This window comes from Podarcis vaucheri, assembly GCF_965113315.1.
Source record: "Podarcis vaucheri genome assembly, chromosome: 1".
NCBI lineage: Eukaryota > Metazoa > Chordata > Lepidosauria > Squamata > Lacertidae > Podarcis > Podarcis vaucheri.
This window is the reverse complement of record NC_138759.1, coordinates 4,786,409-4,807,479: the sequence shown is the minus strand read 5'-3', so window position 1 is coordinate 4,807,479 and position 21,071 is coordinate 4,786,409. Positions and strand designations below refer to the sequence as shown.

The 21,071-nt window shown below is 47.8% G+C and overlaps 1 protein-coding gene across 2 annotated transcripts in view; it reads right to left on the bottom strand.

Moving 5' to 3' along the window:
• Positions 1–19,541: 19,541 nt before the first annotated feature.
• The window catches only part of TXNDC16 (thioredoxin domain containing 16), a 47,017-nt gene continuing 45,487 nt past the window's right edge, over positions 19,542–21,071 (bottom strand). For both annotated transcript variants that reach the window (XM_082217133.1, XM_082217132.1), the window contains exon 21: positions 19,542–20,449. In XM_082217133.1, coding sequence (XP_082073259.1) covers positions 20,148–20,449 — 302 coding nt within the window. In that variant the 3' untranslated portion in view covers positions 19,542–20,147. The remainder of the gene's footprint in view (positions 20,450–21,071) is intronic.

Below are 21,071 nucleotides of genomic sequence, written 5' to 3'. Positions count from 1 at the left end.
TTCTCAGACCATGGGAGCCAATTCCTGGTGGGGCCAAGGTCCCTTTGCCCCCCCCTCCCAATAAAATATTGGCTCCATCTCCTCTTCCTCTTTTTTTCCAGACTAACTTCCTCTGCTGTTCCTCATAAGGTTTGGTTTCAGGGCAATAAAAGAAAACATTTATTCACAGAATGCATAGTTGAAACTGTGGAACTCCCTATCACAGACCACCTACCTAAAGGTAAAGGTAAAGGGACCCTTGACCATTAGGTCCAGTCGCGGACGACTCTGGGGTTGCTGCGCTCATCTCGCTTTACTGGCCGAGGGAGCTGGCGTACAGCTTCCGGGTCATGTGGCCAGCATGACTAAGCCGCTTCTGGCGAACCAGAGCAGCACACGGAAACGCCGTTTACCTTCCCGCCGGAGTGGTACCTATTTATCTACTTGCACTTTGACGTGTTTTTGAACTGCTAGGTTGGCAGGAGCAGGGACTGAGCAACGGGAGCTCACCCCGTCGCGGGGATTCGAACCGCCAACCTTCTGATCGGCAAGCCCTAGGCTCTGTGGTTTAACCCAGGTGGCTTTAAAAGAGGATTGGAGAAAAGGGCTATTGAAGGCTACTAGCTTTGATGGCTATGTTCTTACCCCACAGTTGGATACAGCAATGCTTTTGAATACCAGTTGCTGGAAGCCGCAGGATTTGAGAGAGCTCTTGTGCTCGCATCCTGCTTGCGGGTTTTCCAACAGAGGCGTCTTGTTGGCCACTGTGAAAACAGGATGCTGGACTACAGTAGATTTGCCATTGGCCTGATCCAGGAAGCTATCGTATTTTTTGCCCTATAAGACGCACATTTTCCCTTCTAAAATGTATTAAAAGATATTTATTAAATTTTCACAAATTATAAAATCAAACACAATACAAACAAACACACACAAAAACAAACACATATAATTTCAAATCCTTATTCTCTTAAAACTTATTTCACCGACCTCCTCCTACCTCCCCTTTCTGCATTCCAATTTCAAATATTTAGTTCAGCAAATCCTCACCCTTAATTTAATCTAATTGTAATCCTTTCTTTTCTTTTAACCTAATCTTTACAGCTGTAATCCGCTTACTTCTATAGCCGCAACATTTTAACACTCATTAATTTTGCAATGTCTCTTAAGATAGATCTTAAATTTCTTCCAATCTTCTTCCGCCGTCTCTTTTCCCTGATCTCGGACTCTGCCAGTCATTTTGGCCAGTCCCATGTAGTCTATCACCTTCATCTGCCATTCTTCCAGAGTGGGTAGATCTTGTGTCTTCCAATACTTTTCAATGAGTATTCTTGCTGCTGTTGTTGCGTACATAAAAAAGTTCTATCTTTCTTTGGCACCAATTGGCCGACAATGCCCAAGAGAAAGGCTTCTGGTTTCTTAAGGAAAGTACATTTAAGTACCTTTTTCATTTCATTATATATCATTTCCCAGAAAGCCTTAATCTTTGGGCACGTCCACCAAAGGTGAAAGAAAGTACCTTCAGTTTCCTTACATTTCCAACATTTATTATCAGACAAGTGGTAAATTTTTGCAAGCTTTACTGGAGTCATGTACCACCTGTAAATCATTTTCATAATATTTTCCTTTAAGGCATTACATGCCGTAAATTTTATACCGGTGGTCCACAACTGTTCCCAGTCAGCAAACATGATGTTATGACCAATATCTTGTGCCCACTTTATCATAGCTGATTTCACTATTTCATTTTGTGTATTCCATTTCAACAGCAAGTTGTACATTCTTGACAAGTTCTTAGTATTGGGTTCTAACAGTTCTGTTTCTAATTTTGATTTTTCCACCTGGAAGCAAATTTTCCTGTCATTTTCCCTTCTAAAATGTAAAGGAAAATGTGTGTGCGTCTTATGGAGCGAGTGCAGGCTGCGTGGCTAAGCCAGAAGCTAGAACAGGGAGAGGAAGAGCTGTGCAGCGTTCCGTCTCGCTGTTCTAGCTTCTGGCTTAGCTGCGCAAAGCCTCCGCAGGGCAGTGGGATGAAGGCACCCTGCTGCCCTGCAGAGGCTTCACAGGCTGTACCAGAAGCCAGAACAGGGAGACAGAGCGCTGCGCAGCACTCCGTCTCACTGTTCTAGCTTTGGGGTTAGCTGCGCAAAGCCTCTGCAGGGCAGCAGGGTGCCTTCATCCCGCTGCCCTCCGGAGGCTTAGCGGGCTGTCCCAGAAGCCTCCGCAGAGCATGGGGATGAAGGCTCCCCGTGCCCTGTGGAGACTTCGCACAAAGCTAGACCAGCTATCCCAGCAGCTATTCCAGAAGCCAGAACAGCAAAGAGGCTATCCCAGAAGCCAGATCCCTCTTGCTGTTCTGGCGTCTGGGATTCAGAATTTTTTCTGCCTTATTTCCTCCCGCCCAAACTAGGTGCGTCCTATCATCTGGTGTGTCCTATAGAGCGACAAATACGGTATTCTTGTATTCTTCTTTCCGTCTGTCAAAGCTGACATGACGTCACTGAGTCCTAATGCAGGGAGATCCAAGGAAAATCCATAAAGCTCTGATAGTTTACAGCAGCGTCCGATTATAAATTGTGTTTCCAAAGATTTCTTTATACATATATATATAGCAGCGATGGGAAAAAGGGGAAGCCTTGCTAGGCAGAGCCTGGGAACCGGTCATGTGATGTTTTTAAAAGTGTAACCTTGGGGGTCCCGGAATGAGTAAAGGAAAACTGGGGGAAAGTCATTGGAGTTGAGCCTCTTTAACTTTTCACACGACTCGAAAAGGAGATTGCAGAGCTGGAGAAGGTCCAAGAAACGGGAACCGAAATGATCGAGCAGCTTTCCGCTGAGGGAAGCTTGCAATATCTTTTGCTCAGAGAAAAAGGCAATCTTGTTGGCCACAGTGAGAAACTCCATCACAAAGGACATTTGTGGAATATTTGAAGTGCTCTAAGGGGGGACACGGGTGGCGCTGTGGGTTAAACCACAGAGCCTAGGACTTGCCGATCAGAAGGTTGGCGGTTCGAATCCCCATGACAGGGTGAGCTCCCATTGCTCAGTCCCAGCTCCTGCCAATGTAGCAGTTCAAAAGCATGTCATGTGTAAGTAGATAAATAGGTACCGCTCTGGCGGGAAGGTAAACAGCATTTCCGTGTGCTGCTCTGGTTCGCCAGAAGCGGCTTAGTCCTGCTGGCCACATGACCCGGAAGCTGTACGCCGGCTCCCTCGGCCAGTAAAGCGAGATGAGCACTGCAACCCCAGAGTCGGCCACGACTAGACCTAATGGTCAGGGGTCCCTTTACCTTTAAGGAACTCAGACTTTACCAGCTGCACAGCTCAGTTGGTTAGAGGATAGTGCTGGCGATATCAAGGTTGCAGGTTCGATCGGCCGTAAAGTACACCTGCATATTCCTGAATTGCAGCGGGTTGGACTAGATGACCCTCAGGGTCCCTTCTAACTCTATGATTATATGATGGTTACCTTAACCAGGCAAGAGGGAACCAGGCAGAGGGCCTTCTCAGTAGTGGCGCCCGCCCTGTGGAACGCCCTCCCATCACATGTCAAGCAATAAGCAACTATCTTTCTTTTAAAAGACATCTGAAGGCAGTCCTGTTTAGGGAAGTTTTTAATGTTTAATGCTGTATTGTGTTTTTAATGTTCGGTTGGGAGCCGCCCAGAGAGGCTGGGGAAACCCAGCCAGATGGGCAGGGTATAAATAATAATTATATTTATAATTATACTTGTACTTGTACTTGTAATTATTTTGTGGGTTGTGAAACACAAGAGCAGTCAAGTACAACATTCGTAGAGTGAACACGTTTACACATGGGGAGGAAGGTTTGTCCAGCCAGCAGGTCAACTTCCTGTTTCCTTCTGGGCTGGGACAGACTTCCTCTGCATGTAACTAGAGGTGGGCGTGGCCTCACCTGTGCAGGTAATGAGAAAAGCACAGGGCAGGGCAGCCACCTCTCTCTCTTTGACTACATGCATCGAAGAAGCAACATCTGCTTAGCCAAAGATGCTCTCTTGGCCTCCAGCCAAGAGAGGACAAAGGGACTGTCTCCTTATGGAGAGTTTCCAGGTATATGTTACTTTTCCAAGCTAAGTATGCCTTCTGGGATCTGATTATGAACAGAATGATGTGTGAGTAAACCTTTCTATACTTTTATAGAAGACTCTGTCGTGTCTTATCTTTTATGAGGGAATAAGGGGAAAATACCAGAACAGTTATTATAGAGTCTTTAGTGAGCCTGAGCAAATGCATCTGCTGCAAGTTTAAAAAGGGGAATGTTACTCTGCTAAATTGTGAACTTGTTAACACAAGTTGGAAAGGCTATAATCAGACAATATATCCTCTCCTGCATCCCTGAACACTCCCACATTATTAACTGTGAAGGACTCATCACCCAAAACATTGCTCAGCTTGCACCAGACTCCCTGGACTCGGCCACAACTGTGCCACTGCAGGAGATGAAGCTGTTATTGCCCTCCCCATTTCACACACACACACACACCCTTGGTTCTACCTTCCTAATCTCTCTATTGTACAGCTCCCATGTGGTCCAAACCTTTGCATTTGAGCTTCCCTAGCTGAATTCAGGCTTCCCTGGTTCTCCAGTCCCACCTCAAGCCCACACAAGGCAACCTGCACAGGGCATTTTTAGCCTGGAGAAGAGGAGGTTAAGGGGTGATATGACAGCCATGTTGAAATATATAAAAGGATGTCACATAGAGGAGGGAGAAAGGTTGTTTTCTGCTGCTCCAGAGAAGCGGACACGGAGCAATGGATCCAAACTACAAGAAAGAAGATTCCACCTAAACATTAGGAAGAACTTCCTGACAGTAAGAGCTGTTCAACCGTGGAATTTGCTGCCAAGGAGTGTGGTGGAGTCTCCTACATTGGAGGTCTTTAAGCAGAGGCTTGACAACCATATGTCAGGGGTGCTCTGATGGTGTTTCCTGCTTGGCACGGGGTTGGACTCGATGGCCCTTGTGGTCTCTTCCAACTCTATGATTCTATGATTCTAGGTAGAGGGTAGGGATGCTTCTCAATACCAGTTGCAGGGGACCACAGGACGGGAAGAGATGCTTTTGTGCTCAGATCCTGCTTGCAGACTTACCACAGGCAACTGGCTGGTCACTTGTGAGAACAGGAAGCTGGACTAAATGGGCCACTGGCCTGATCCAGAAAGCCCCTCTAATATTTTACCTACAAGGAATGGTAAACAGCTGGAGTCACCGCTGGAAGGCATGGGAGGGCCAGGTTCTGACTGGCTCCAGCTGCAAAAGCTGAGACTGCTGAAGAGGCCAGAGGCCATCTGGGCATCTCTTAGAGAGCCAGTGTGGTGTAGTGGTTAAGAACGGTGGACTCGTAATCTGGTGAACTGGGTTTGCTTCCCCGCTCCTCCACATGCAGCTGCTGGGTGACCTTGGGCTAGTCACACTTCTCTGAAGTCTCTTGGAGTGTTTGTTGTGGGGGAGGAAGGGAAAGGGGAATGTTAGCTGCTTTGAGACTCCTCAGGGTAGTGATAAAGCAGGATATCAAATCCAAACTCTTCTCTTCTTCTTAGTGCAGACCGAGGTCATCGAGTCTGAGTTTCCACAGCCACCACTCACCATGAACCACCATTGGCACCACTGGCAACAACGGCAGTTAAGTTCTATGTTTATGGTAATATTTTATCCTCTTGCTTCTGCTATTTTAAACATGCGTTTGACTTCCATTAGTAATGTTCCATTTTGAAATGGTTATGGTAATTTTGGTTAACTTTGCTGTGCTCAATGTGAATACTGTAGTTGACCTTTGTAATGTTTTATTTTGATAACGTTACGATAATAGTTTCCTGTTAAGGACATTGCTCTGAATGTGTACTTTATATGTGACTTTCTTCAGTAATGGTTTGATGTTATAATGGGTTGCAAACTGCTCTGAAATTTCCCCCCCTTAAAAATATAAAACAGTATAGAAATGAAATGACTATTTTTAGCCTCTGGGCCTTCATCTTTCTTTATCACTGTAATAGGAACTGTTTTAAGCTTCTTCTTGTTTAGTCATGTCCGACTCTTCGTGACCCCCTGGACCGGAGCACGCCAGGCACTCCTGTCTTCCACTGCCTCCCGCAGTTTGGTCAAACTCATGCTGGTAGCTCCGAGAACACTGTCCAACCATCTCGTCCTCTGCCGTCCCCTTCTCCTTGTGCCCTCCATCTTTCCCAACATCAGGGTCTTTTCCAGGGAGTCTTCTCTTCTCATGAGGTGGCCAAAGTCTTGGAGCCTCAGCTTCAGGATCTGTCCTTCCAGTGAGCACTCAGGGCTGATTTCCTTCAGAATGGAGAGGTTGGATCTTCTTGCAGTCCATGGGACTCTCAAGAGTCTCCTCCAGCACCATAATTCAAAAGTATCAATTCTTCGGCGATCAGCCTTCTTTATGGTACAGCTCTCACTTCCATACATCACTACTGGGAAAACCATAGCTTTAACTATACGGACCTTTGTTGGCAGGGTGATGTCTTTGCTTTTTAAGATGCTGTCTAGGTTTGTCATTGCTTTTCTCCCAAGAAGCAGGCGTCTCAGCTTTTGGGTAGTCAGGGAACCTCTACAACTCAGAACAACTGTATTTCTGTACTGGCACTTCAAGCTGCATAACTAGTTCGCTCACTGCCTGGCATTTTGTGTAAATAAGCATTTTTAATTCCTTTATGATGACATCTGTTGATGTTTCTATACTGGCAGTGCAAGAAGCACTATGGCACATGATGCTTTTGTGATCCCACTTGAAGGATGTCAGGGTTACTTGTAAATGCAGGAGCAGATTCTCTTAAAATTCTTTGCCCTCCATTTAAAAAGTTTTAGTGAGTGAGAGGGCAAATCTTAAAGCAAACACACCAGCCAGCTAGTGGGTTCTGGCGCTGCTCACCAGGTGGTGGCTGGCTTTTGTTCAAAAACAAGACTAAACAGTGTTGAGTTAATGTCAACCATTAAGGTTTTACTTTAAATAAAAATTGCACAAGGGATCAGATTTAGATATTGCGCAGGGCATTGCGAGAGCACTTTGGGAATTCGCTGTTTAGGTTGGCAGCTGCCAAGGGACCAGCAACATGTGCTGGAAGAAAGGGCCAAAAGGATTCCAGGAGAGAGAGAAAGAAAGACGTAAACACAAGCCAGGAAGCAGGTGGCTAGTCTGCCATGCTGAACAAAGCGGGAAATCCAGCTGTCCTCTGATGGGAATTGTAGTCCAAAACATCTGCAAGGCACCATATTCACATATTCCTGACATGGTTTCATTCTTTGGAAACCACAGCGGCAAAATATTTGGATTATTTCTCTTAACAGAGAAATCTGAGGGCTCCCTTGGACAAAAAACAAGGACCCCAGCCAGGAATACCAGAGCAAAACAGCAGCCAGTCAGCTTGGTCTTTAAGGAAGACTGTCGCGACAGGACTCCCACCTGCCACCAAGTGGAACAAGATGGAAGCCCCCAACAAAAGAGCCCCCAAACTTTTGTTAGCTGCTAATCCCCATGTTGCACCCCCCCAAACTACATCACTCATACATCACGGTTACATCATGAAAGGGGAGGTCTGGTGGCAGTAATCTGAGCATCCTGGACCCTGCCCCATGGCTCCCCTTGCCCTCCACCAAACACCCATCAAGTGTAACAAAAGAGAGATTTACATTTCCCTGTTTCCCAGCCAAGTTAATCACACCCTTTTGTCTTCATCTGGGTTTGTTATTTCTGGAAGGGCTACCTGCCTGGCACTCAGGTATCAGGGTGCCAGGGATTATCCCTCAGGCAGAGGGGCTGCTGAGTAGCTGAGCTCACATGTCTAGATGAATTTCTGAAGTTTTCCCAGTGAGCCAGTACATAGAGACATTTATCAGTGAATTGTTAACATTTGGTATCGTGCAGCAAAGGCCCTTTGAATAGATAGGAAGAAACTGTGATGAAGTGTTTTGTGAGGACAAATCACAAAAGTCACAAAAGCGATTGTGCTGATTTTGGTAGTGGGCTGCATGTGCATGATATCTGCTGGAGGGGGCAACCCCCCCCAACCTATACATAAATTCCTGCAACATTTTAAAAGATGCAGGAGGAAATGATTAACAACAGGACCCACAACGGGGTGGAGGGTGGACCAGGAAATTCCTCGTGTAGTAATCGCGCCGGCTATCCACCCCCCAACCAGTCCTCCAGAGACCAGCAGGACCTGGGATAGTTACGCTAGGTGTTGCAAGTCACAAGCCAAACGGTCAAAGCTGCCGCCACCTCCTTTCCCTGTGCAACCTTCGAATGGGGCTCAAGGAGGAGAACGCCCCTTCGATATTTACTGGGCTGCACAGCCCTATGTCACTGATACGGAAGGGGGGGGCATGTCTTCTTCACCTCCTTCTTCGCTACAATATATCCATTTGTTTCCAATTTTCAATGACAAAAGGGGCTAAAATCTATAAAATTCATAGAAAATCAACGTGCCAATTTGCTCAATTTCTCTAGGACTCCATGACACCTCCCCTGTCCTCCATAATCCCTCAAGCAAGGTGTCAAGACCCTAATCCTGTCAAATCACTCTGCCAAGCCTTTCCTCCGGGCAATGCCAGGTGGCAGACTATGCATACATGGACCATTGTCTTCTCAGGATGTGCTTATCTGCGCATATCTCCAGCTCTGCATATTCCCCTCCATATGTTAATCCGGTGTAACCCAACCTCTTCCTAATGTATTCGTGATGTAATCTGTGTAACCCAACCTCTTCTTAATGTATTCATGATGTAACTGGGATGTATTTTGCACTGTATTCTGGGACATGGAGGGAAATTTCAAGAGTTCATGTCACCCCTTTCTCGCTGTTCAATCTCGCCTTGAACCTGTTGCGCAATAAACTTGGATCTTCTGCAGTTTGCTCCTGTCTCCGGCTGAGCTCATTTTCTTCCGCAGGGACCCACGGACTTACTCGGACGAACTGGGTGGCAGAGTAACCCCGCACCCAGATTTTACCATAACAGTCACTATACCGTGACGCAGACAGAAATCCAACAGGTAGGTGTACCAAATGGTCAGGCACCAGTTTAGCTTCTCCAGGCGGCACAGAAGACAAAAAGGCAAAAGTCCTTTTCTAAATTTATTGAAAAAGCCGCTCAGAAAGTAAAAGCTTGCACATTTCTTAAAAGGTTACAAACAAGAAAATAAAAACCTTGTACAGTATAGCTAAAAAAGGACGCAGGTGGCACTGTGGGTTAAACCACAGAGCCTGGGACTTGCCAATCAGAAGGTCGGCGGTTCGAATCCCCACGACGGGGTGAGCTCCCGTTGCTCGGTCCCTGCTCCTGCCAACCTAGCAGTTCGAAAGCACGTCAAAGTGCAAGTAGATAAATAGGTACCACTCCGGCGGGAAGGTAAACAGCGTTTCCGTGTGCTGTTCTGGTTCGCCAGAAGCAGCTGAGTCATGCTGGCCACATGACCTGGAAGCTGAACACCGGCTCCCTCGGCCAATAAAGCGAGATGAGTGCCGCAACCCCAGAGTCGTCCACGACTGGACCTAATGGTCAGGGGTCCCTTTACCTTTAAAGGTAAAGGTAAAGGTACCCCTGCCCGAACGGGCCAGTCTTGACAGACTCTGGGGTTTGTGCGCCCATCTCACATCTATTGGCCGGGGGCCAGCGCTGTCCGAAGACACTTCCGGGTCACGTGGCCAGCGTGACAACGCTGCTCTGGCGAGCCAGAGCCGCACACGGAACGCCGTTTACCTTCCCGCTGGTAAGCGGTACCTATTTATCTACTTGCCCCCGGGGGTGCTTTCGAACTGCTAGGTGGGCAGGCGCTGGGACCGAGCAGCGGGAGCGCACCCCGCCGCGGGGATTCGAACCGCCGACCTTTCGATCGGCAAGCCCTAGGCGCTGAGGCTTTAGCCCACAGCGCCACCCGCGTCCCTCCCTTTACCTTTACCGTATAGCTAACTCAAACATACTCAAAGCAACAGTTCAAAGCACAGCACATCATCAAAATCTCTTTTCTGGTCCAGCGCCCTCAGGTGCAAACACCAGGGCAAGGTGGTCTGACATTTGCATCTGAATTCCCCAGACTTTTATCCTTGAGAATCCCACGTGGAGAAGGGGCTTGGGGACCAATCATTTCTTTAGGTTAATTACCAATGACTGCATGATGGGACTATATCTCCTGATTGTCAGGAGGCCAGCACAGCTGAATTTTGTTTATGCTCAAAGGACCTTGAGATGAAAAGGCTGCTTCTTTGTTCCCAGACTTTTCTGACAGTACCAGGCTCTTGAGCTGTAAACTGCCTGCTAGCCGTTTCACACCCAAGCCCCCAGCTGCCAGGATCTACAAATCAGATAACATCTCTTTCCTGCCCAGAGCCAGGATGCAATTTGATCCACACTTCTAAAGACAGGGAGGTTTGCAGTTAAAGAAACCAGACATCCATTTCCCAGAAATCCACAGTTTTAACTCTCCCACAATGCCTCACTCCTACATGAACCAAAGTTTAACATACAGTGGCACCTTGGGTTACAGACGCTTCAGGTTACATACGCTTCAGGTTACAGACTCTGCTAAGCTAGAAATAGTGCTTCAGGTTAAGAACTTTGCTTCAGGGTGAGAACAGAAATTGTGCTCCGGCAGTGCGGCAGCAGCAGGAGGCCCCATTAGCTAAAGTGGTGCTTCAGGTTAAGAACAGACCTCCGGAACAAATTAAGTACTTAAACCAAGGTACCACTGCACCAAGATTTCCCAACTTCACTACACCTTGGAATCTTGTTTTGTTTTGTTATATATTGGGTGTGGGATTGTAAAACTTTGATTTGAAAACCAAATAAACAAAGAAGAAGCCATAGCTGAAGATGCAAAATGCTTCATTGTCAGAGGGGATGAACCCCACACAACCTTCACACTATTTCCTATAGGACAAGGGTTCCCAAGCTATGCCCCATCGACCATCGTGGTTTTGCAAGCTTCGTTCAGGTGGTCTGTGGCATTCCCACATTAAATAAGAACTTGTTGGACGGTGGAAGTCTCCCTTAAGCGGCTGTGGGCTCCCCTTCCTTGGAGGTTTTAAAGAAGAGGTTAGGTGTCCATCTGTCATGGATGCTTTAGCTGAGATTCCAGCATTGCAGGGGTTGGACTAGATGACCCCTGGGTCCCTTCCAAGATTCTATGAAATCACAACTATGGCAGGGAGCCTGCAGCTCTTCAGGTGTTCCTGGACTACAACTCCCATCATCGCTGACAAATAATAATAATAATAATAATAATTTATTATTTATACCCTGCCCATCTGGCTGGGCTTCCCCAGCCACTTCCAACAAAATATTAAAATACAGATATGCACCAAACATTAAAAGCTTCCCTAAACAGGGCTGCCTTCAGATGTCTTCTAAAAGTCTGGTAGTTGTTGTTCTCTTTGACATCTGAAGGGAGGGCATTGCACAGGGCGGGCGCCACTACCGAGAAGGCCCTCTGCCTGGTTCCCTGTAACTTTGGCCACCTCATGAGAAGAGAAGACTCCCTGGAAAAGACCCTGATGTTGGGAAAGATGGAGGGCACAAGGAGAAGGGGGCGACAGAGGACGAGATGGTTGGACGGTGTTCTCGAAGCTACCAGCATGAGTTTGACCAAACTGTGGGAGGCAGTGGAAGACAGGAGTGCCTGGCGTGCTCTGGTCCATGGGGTCAGGAAGAGTCGGACACGACTAAACGACTAAACAACAACAACTGGGGTGGGCAAGAAATCAATATATTGTCCAAAGCTGCTTTGAAGTCCGTATCATGACATCCGTTTCATAATTCTTGATCTGGCAACATATCACAAATCATGATGTGTGTACTGTGGAAAAAAGTCACAATGTGGGGAAAACCATGAAGCCAGTCAATGCCTCCATTTTTATTTCAGCCATTGTGATATATCAGTATATTGTGATGTTTAGCTGGTGATTGTTCACCATGTTGAAAACCAGATATCGCCCTAATGCCTACCCGACTCATGGGAACGATCCCTCGTGGGTTGGATCCTGCCACAAGCCTCAAAGCCTGGCCCAACATACACGAGGAAGTCTACCCGGAGTTCAATTTGACCAAAGGAGGCTTCTTCCTCTGAAGCTTGAGAACGTCTACAATCTACATGCAGTTTATGTTGGCTGCTGACCCCCTTACATATCCAGCCATTTCGGTTTATTTTGGCCGAGTTCTCCTCTCCTCGAGGATAGATTTGCGTTCTCTCTCTCTCATCCATCCCTATGGTTCCTCCATCAGCAGAAAGGAAAATGTATTTAGTAGAGCGAGATCCCCAGAGCAGATTGAAAGGTATGCGGAATCAAAGCAGCGTTCCCACACTAATTAAGTGAAATTCATCTTGGGTCCTGACATTTGTGCTCCCTGCTTATTTACTTAAGTTTCCTCTTCTGGCTTCCCCCTAATCTTAGTACATCTTCTGCCTCCCCAGCAGATGAACACTTTTGGACTTCCACTTTCTGTGAGTGGTGCGAAGTTCAAGGCCACCTTTTGCAGAGGAAAGAATGCCAAGGATTTATGGTTCCCTTGGAACAAACTGCTCTATTTACAAATGTACAGGTTGAGCAGGAATGGTGCGTGTGGGGCTGGGCTGGGGGGAGACAGAGCAAATATAAACACCCAGGCAGGATGCTCAAGGTCTGCAGCAACGCCCTTCCCAAAGCAGTCCTTGAAACTTGACTTTTCTGCAAAAATCAGCAGGTTCGTTTTTTAAAAAAATGTTATTTTCAAATTGGCCAGTCCCGGCTTCACAGACCTTGCAGGGGAGCTTATAAATGGATCTACACTGGTACCTTGGTTCTCAAACTTAATACGTTCCGGAAGTCCGTTCCAAAAGCAAAGCGTTCCATAACCAAGGCATGCTTTCCCATAGGAACTAATGCACAATGGATTCATCCGTTCCAGACTTTTAAAAACAACCCCTAAAACAGCAATTTAACATGAATTTTACTATCTAATGAGACCACAGATCCATAAATTGAAAGCAATAAACAATGCACTGGAGTCACACAATCAATCAATCAGTAGCTGAACTGGGTTCCACATAGTCACAAAAAGAGCCGCAAAAACAAAAATGCAAAATAAATAGCAAAAACAGGCAGACCTCAGCATAACACTCAAAATGGAAGTGTGGCACTCAAAACGGAGCATGTTTGGCTTCTGGAAAAAGTTCGCAAACCGGAACACTTACTTCCGGGTTTGCAGTGTTTGGGTTCCAAGTTGTTTGAGTACCAAGGCGTTGTTTGAGAAACAAGGCACCACTGTACTGTTTTGCTCAGCCATTCATCACCTCCATGTCTTGTTGGTGATGAAGCTAAAAGACTGCCAGAGCAGAAAGAGAGGTGGATACCAGGGCAGTCTTGTGCACAAGAAGATATATTGGCTAGAATCTTAAAATTTGACGATTATACACATACACAAGGGGGGGAGAGACCCACTCTAGCTGTGACTGTGTTTTGAATGCTGTGATTTATACAGTGGTGCCTCGCAAGACGAAAAGAATCCGTTCTGTGATTCTCTTCGTCTAGCGGTTTTTTCGTCTTGCGAAGCAAGCCCAAGGTTTAGTAAGTAGGGAGTGGAAGGAATGAGATAGGTTTTAGGTTATGTTATGCCTTTAATAGGTCATGCTATATTCTGGATTATGTTATGTTTTATAGATTATGTCTAAATAGGATGAGAGTTCGGAGATACGTGCAAATGTATATGTGTACCCGGTCTTTAGGGACGCGGGTGGCGCTGTGGGCTAAAGCCTCAGCGCCTAGGGCTTGCCGATCGAAAGGTCGGCGGTTCGAATCCCCGCGGCGGGGTGCGCTCCCGCTGCTCGGTCCCAGCGCCTGCCCACCTAGCAGTTCGAAAGCACCCCCAGGGCAAGTAGATAAATAGGTACCGCTTACCAGCGGGAAGGTAAACGGCGTTCCGTGTGCGGCTCTGGCTCGCCAGAGCAGCGTTGTCACGCTGGCCACGTGACCCGGAAGTGTCTTCGGACAGCGCTGGCCCCCGGCCAATAGATGTGAGATGGGCGCACAAACCCCAGAATCTGTCAAGACTGGCCCGTTCGGGCAGGGGTACCTTTACCTTTACCCGGTCTTTGGGTGGGTGTTTGATTTTCGTTGTTGTGTATACTGTGTATATACGGACAATGACAATAAATTTATCTAATCTAATCTAATCTAATCTAATCCATTGACGGATTAGCGGATTAGCGCTATTAGCGGCTTTTAGCGGCTTATCTGCTGATCGGATCAGCTGATAAGCGGCTTAGCGGCTTAGGAAAAGGGGGGGAGGGGGAAAACCAGCAGGAACTCGCAAGACGTTGTCGTCTTGCGAAGCAAGCCCATAGGAGATTCGTTTTGCGAAGCACCTCCCAAACGGAAAACTCTTTCATCTAGCGAGTTTTCCATCTCGCGAGGCATTCGTCTTGTGGGGCACCACTGTACTGCTGCAAGCCATCCTGGGGCTGTCTGGTGTAGGGCAGATAATGAACATAATAACAAGTGGCATTCAACATCACACTACGGTGGTACCTTGAGTTACAGACGCTTCAGGTTACAGACACTTCAGGTTACAGACGCTTCAGGTTACAGACTCCACTAACCCAGAAATATTACCTCGGGTTAAGAACTTTGCTTCAGGATGAGAACAGAAATCGTGCTCCGGCGGGGGGAGGCCCCATTAGCTAAAGTGGTGCTTCAGGTTAAGAACAGTTTCAGGTTAAGAACGGACCTTCGGAACGAATTCTTAACCCGAGGTGCCACTGTATATGATAGACAAGGCAATGATGTGTACAATTTTATAACATACAGAGAATAACACGTATAAAGAAATCAGAGACGGAAGCTGAGGGAAGTCTCTGGTGGGTGGGAGAGGGAGGGAGGGGGAAAAGGAGGGAAATGTAATTGGTTATATTGATTTATAATCTGATTTCTTAAATTTGTTCAATTAAAAAAAAATTAAATAAAATCAGTTACTGATTGCATTTCTATGCTGCTTTTCATTCAAATGAATCCGAAAGCACCATACAAACAGTAATTAGCAATAACATAACAGAAAATTATGAGTGCAGCATAAACCATATAAAATAATCAACAAAAATCATAGTCTCCACCAGGGTTAGTCGCCATTCATAGCCGCTGTGATTTTCTCTAATCTTTTCAATACCACTGTATTACAAAGCCCAAAGAAGAGAAGACATCAGTAAGTTTATCCCATCTCCTCCCTGCAGTTTTCCTGCCCACAATGTTCACAATGCAATAACCCCAGCCCTCTGCAGAGGCTTTTCAGTGGAGGAACACAGGGACATAGCAAACTGCCTTCTGCTGAGCCAGACTACGGGACCACCAAGCTTGGCACTGCCAAAACTGCCTGGCAGTGGCTTTCCAGGACATCAGGAGGGTCTCCTGACACTTTGGAGAGGCATTTAGGGGACTGCAGGTGGGCCAGACCTCCAGGCACACACCCTCCTTGATCTTAGGACCAAGGCCAGTTGAAAAGCAACAACAAATGCACTTCCATTTATGCCATCAAATGCCAACAGTGTCCTTCAGCTCTCTATACTGGACAAACAGGCCAAACCTTACGCCAAAGAATAAACGGACATAAATCTGACATCAAGAATCACAAAACAGAGAAACCAGTAGGAGAACACTTCAATCTCCCAGGACATTCCATACAAGATCTCAAAGTAGCTGTTTTACTACAAAGGAATTTCAGAAATAGACTGGAAAGAGAAGCTGCTGAATTACAACTCATTACCAAACTTAAAACCATGGAAAGACCTGGTCTGAACAAAGACATTGGATTCTTATCTCATTATACATGACTAAGCCTTTTTTCACCTTCTCACCCCTTGCCTTTTCCTGTAAGACCTATTGCAGTCGTTAAGAGTCGTCAACAGGCTCATCTCAGCTATCTGCCAATCTCCCATTCCCACCACCCTTCTGAGTAATACCCCTCCCCACCTTCTCACGATATAGAAGGATCTGGCAACTTCTGTTTCAGTGTATCTGAAGAAGTGTGCATGGACACGAAAGCTCATACCAAGAACTAACTTAGTTGGTCTTTAAGGTGCTACTGGAAGGAATTTTTTTTATTTTAACAAATGCACTGTTTGCCTACGGCTGCTGCTCACCTGCCCCTGAGCTCTTACAGCCTCCATTCAAGGTGGCATAAAGCATAGCCATATGTATAATGTCGCTGCACAAGATAAAAATTAATGCCTAGTGGACCAGCGTTCCCCATGAGCTCGTAAAAGCTTTCAGGGCCCCTCTTAGCAAGCTCTATTAATCACGCGCGTCACTTTTACAGGTCTGAGCTCCGGCTGGGCCAGATAACAAGAGCTCCATTAAAACCGCCCAACTATCAGACCCATCTGGAAGCCATCATCTTGCATTTGGTCACGAGAAGAATGAACGCCAGCCAGCGGTGGCTCTTTTACAAGGTGGCAGAATTGTGAAAGACGCTCTGGCATCAAACCCCTGGGCACCCCTCACGGGGAGGGGATTTTACCCATCAAGCAATTCCGCTCTGCTTCCCCCCCTCCCCCCAGAGCGCTTTCAATAGGGCCTGTTTTCGTCATACAGTCGTACCTGGGAAGTCAAACGGAATCCGTTCCGGAAGTCCGTTCGACTTCCGGAACATTTGGAAACCAAGGAGTGGCTTCTGATTGGCTGCAGTAAGCTTCTGCAGCCAATCGGAAGCCGCAGAAGTCACGTCAGGACGTTCGGGTTCCAAAGAACGTTCGCAAACAGGAACAGTCACTTCCGGGCTTGCGGCATTGGGGAGCCAAAATGTCCGAGTACCAAGGCATTTGGGATCCAAGGTATGACTATAAATACTGTATTTTTCGCTCTATAGGATGCACTTTTCCCCCTCCAAAAATGAAGGGGAAATGTGTGTGTGTCCCATGGAGCTAATGCAGGCTCCTTGGCTTCAGCAATAGCAACGCGAAGCCTCCGAAGCGCAGAGGGAGAGCTCCCCCCGCGTTCCAGAGGTTTCGCGTTGCTTTCACTGAAGCCCCTGGAGAACAGGGAACGCCCGCTGCGCTCCAGGGGCTTCAGGCGGCTATCCGCAAGCCTTCGGAGCGCAGCAGGAGTTCCCGCTGCGCTCCAAAGGCCTGCGGATAGCCGCCTGAAGCCTGGAGAGTGAGAGGGGTCGGTGCACACCGATCCCTCTTGCTCTCCAGACTTCGCTTCGCTGGAGAGGCGCTGCACAGTTTTCCCTCTCTGCGCAGTGCCCCTTCAGCGAAGCGGGAGTAGAAATGGAAGGGGCTCCGTTTCTCTGCCGCTTCGCTGAAGGGGCGCTGAGCAGAGAGAGGGAGAATTTTTTCCCCCCTGTTCTCCACCTCCTATGGTCCGGTGCATCCTATAGAGCGAAAAATATGGTAACTACGTTCTGCAACAGGAGCAGCATACTGCTATTTGGGGGCTGGCAAGGGGACAGGGAAAGCACTGCAAAGGCTGGGTGCTTAATGGGAAGACATAGAACCACCGAGGAAGCAAATCAAGAAGAATGCTCATTGTCGTGTAGCCACTTTGCAAACAAATCTGAACGAATGCCCGATAAAGACTGGATAAAGGTTGCTTCTGGCTCACTTGCTCATTGAGCATTCGTCCTGATTTGTTTGGAGGGAGATTAGATAACATTGGCTATTTAATGAGCGCTCATACTGGCTTGTTTGCAGGGAGGTTAGGGCGAAGTTGCGTCAAAGCAACTGTGATCCCACAGACTTTCCAGCACATTTTTCCACTACAGTCATACCTCGGGTTGAATGTGCTTCAGGTTGAGCGCCTTCGAGTTGTGCTCCGCGGCAACCCGGAAGTAACGGAGCGCGCTACTTCCGGGTTTCACCGCTCGCGCATGCGCAGACGCTCAGAATTATGTCATGCGCATGCGCAGAAGCGGCAAAACGCGACCCGCGCACGCGTAGAGGCGCCGTCGCTTGTTACGTTCGCTTCAGGATGCGAATGGGGCTCCGGAACGGATGCCATTTGCATCCCAAGGTACCACTGTACTTCCTTTCACACACAAACACACATCTTTTGGAATATTAGGAAGCTGCCTTAAACTGAATCAGACCAATGGGTCCATCTAGTTCAGTATTGTCTACACTGGCAGGCAGCACCTCTCCAGGGTTTCAGGAAGAGGACTCCTCTCAGCCCCACATGGAGATGTTGAACCTGCTCTGCGACTGAGCTATGGCTGGTTCGTTGCACAAGACCTCCCCATCACTTGTGCCACCTCAATTTGCCAGTATGTGATTGAATCCCAACCAAAACAGCAGCCTCCTGGAAGTGTCTACAGTCTAAGCTCTGTGAGGCAGGGACAGCTGAATTGGTAGAGGATGAAACTCTTCATCTCAAGGTTGTGGGTTCGAGCCCACACATCCTGAAGGAGCGTCTCCACCCCCATCGTTCTGCCCGGACACTGAGGTCCAGCGCCGAGGGCCTTCTGGCGGCTCCCTCCCTGCGAGAAGCCAAGTTACAGGGAACCAGGCAGAGGGCCTTCTCGGTGATGGCACCCGCCCTGTGGATCACCCTCCCACCAGATGTCAAAGAGATAAACAAATACCTGACATCTTAAGGGAAGTTTTTAATGTGTGACATATTAGTGTATTTTTGGCCTTTGTGGAAGCCGCCCAGAGTGGCTGGGGAAACTCAGCCAGATGGGCGGGGTACAAATAATAAATTATTATTATTATTAGGCAAAAGATTCCTGCATTGCAGGTGGTTGGTTGCCATTAATTTGATTCTGAATTGATTTTAGAATGTCTTTTAGTTAATTGATTGTGATTTTATGTAAATTGTGTTACTTTTACTGTTGTTAGCCGCTCTGAGCCCGGCTTCGGCTGGGGAGGGCGGGATATAAATAATTCCCCCCCCCCTTATTATTATTATTACATGACCCTCGAGGTCCCTTCCAACTCTACAATTCGACGAAAGCTTTGTGCAAGCAAATCAGAATGAGTTATTGAGGAACAGCGCGCCTGGAGGAGCCGTAACTCCTCTCACACACACACATACACAAACCTTCCAAAACAAGGCTCCTCCTGGCTCCAGAATGCATGCTCATTTTGGAACTAAAGTCACCAAGAGTTTACAAATGACAGGCCTCAAGAGATGTCAGCTGTCATCCTTCGGCGAAGAAGACAACACCAAGCTACCACCACTGAGGTCGCCATTTTCCATGTCCAAACATCCCAGAAAATGCTCCTTCACCTGCCCAGAGACTGAGAGGCCACAGCTCAGTGGTGGAACCACGTTTTGGCTGCACAAGGGTCAAGGTTACAGCCCTGGTACGGAAAGGACCAAGAGAAGCTTTTGGCCATGCCCTGGGAGAAAAACCAGCAAATTTGAGTAGGATCTGTGATAGGAATTTTGAGGTCTTAGATATATGGTAATGTTCATAACCGCAGGTACATAGATCAGCACTGGAAGACCCACCTGGAACCATTTTTGATTCCCAAACTGACCAAATGTTTTCTCTGCAAGGTCAAAGGGAAATGGAAAAGCCTCCCCATTGTCTTTTCCTTCACAAATCCTATCTTAAGAGTATGTCTGTCTGTGTATGAATAGGGTGAGCCTGTGACCTGGCCCAGGAACTAAGTATTTATCACTACAAAAGACTGGCCAAGCTACCCAGGAAATCCAATCAAGTGACCTGCCAGACAGGAGATAAACAACGACAGGAGAAAAACAATATTCAAATTTCTGTTTTAGACCGCCTTTTCTGTGATGTAGGTATGATGCATCTGGGGGGTGGTCTTAGGTTGCACCCCTTCTGTGATGTATGTATGATGTTTCTGGGGGTGGTCTTGATCTACAGGGTGGCAATTTCAAAAGTCTTTAGAAGGCCTTGAATGCCATTTTTCTGGGTCCCTCCTCTCTCCTGCGTGTGAGGGGAGCACCCTGTTGCAACAGATCAATAACGATCAAGCTTACGAGCTGCTTTGCTTCTCAATATTCTCTGGTTGGCCTCTGTTATTCTCTCCTACCAATAGGGAACCTATGTAAGGACTCTATATGGGCTCTTGGATACCCCATAAGGGAAAAGGGCAATTTTTGTTTACAACAGGTCGTAGGCTAGAGCAGGAGTCTGGGGCACCAATGACCCTCCAGGTGGACTACAACTCCATCATCCCTGCTTCCAGAAAATCCAGCGAGTTTCACAGCTCTGCGTGGCGTTTCGCCTGCTTCTCCCTTGCTGACAGACGGGGAGCTGTTCCTCTCAGGTCCCCTCCGGTCGGCTGGTCTTTCTCCAGCTCAGATACGGCGGAGTCTTCCGTGGGGTCCTCTCTTGCCGTCCCCGGTGATGCCTTTCCCCTGGGGGGGCCTTCCTCCTCTTCCGTCTGGTAGCTTCCGACGCTCCCCCGGCTGTAGATGGTAAATTCCGGCAGCGAGGGTTCCATCATGCTCAGGAAGTCGTAGGCGGGGAGGCGGGGCTTCCACTCGTCACCCGACAGGACGGCTGGAGGCGGGACAGGAAGAGCACATCAAAAAGTCAGGATAGCGCTTACCGTTGTGTTAACAGGTTCTGTTAGCGGAGAGATCTGAGGGCTCCCTTGGACAAAAAACAAGGACACCAGCCAGGAATACCAGAGCAAAACAGCAGCCAGTAGACCTGGTCTTTATTGAAGACTCGTGACAGGACTCCCACCTGCCACCAGGTGGAACAAGATGGAAGCCCCCCCCCAAAAAAGAGTCCCCACTCACCACCTACGCTGGCTCCCTCGGCCAATAAAGCGAGATGAGCACAGCAACCCCAGAGTCGGCCACGCATGGTCAGGGCCCCCTTTACCTTTACCTTATCAACAGGGAGTCAGTAATGGGGATAGTGAGGCAAAAGACCCTGGGCCCCAGCACAAATGCATATTGCATAAAGGTGCAAAGCCCTTCTTTCGCACCCTGTGAAACAGAAATGCGCAGAGTTTTTTAAAAAATGGCCGCCCACCCGCAACTCCCGAGCCTCCCCCGATCAGTCAAAACAAAGAGGGAAGGGGGCAGAAGATCTGTGCCGCCGGACGCCCCTGGTTCCCCTTCAGCCGTGGCACCCGCCATTTTTCCTCACTGGCAAGGAAAAATGGCGTGCG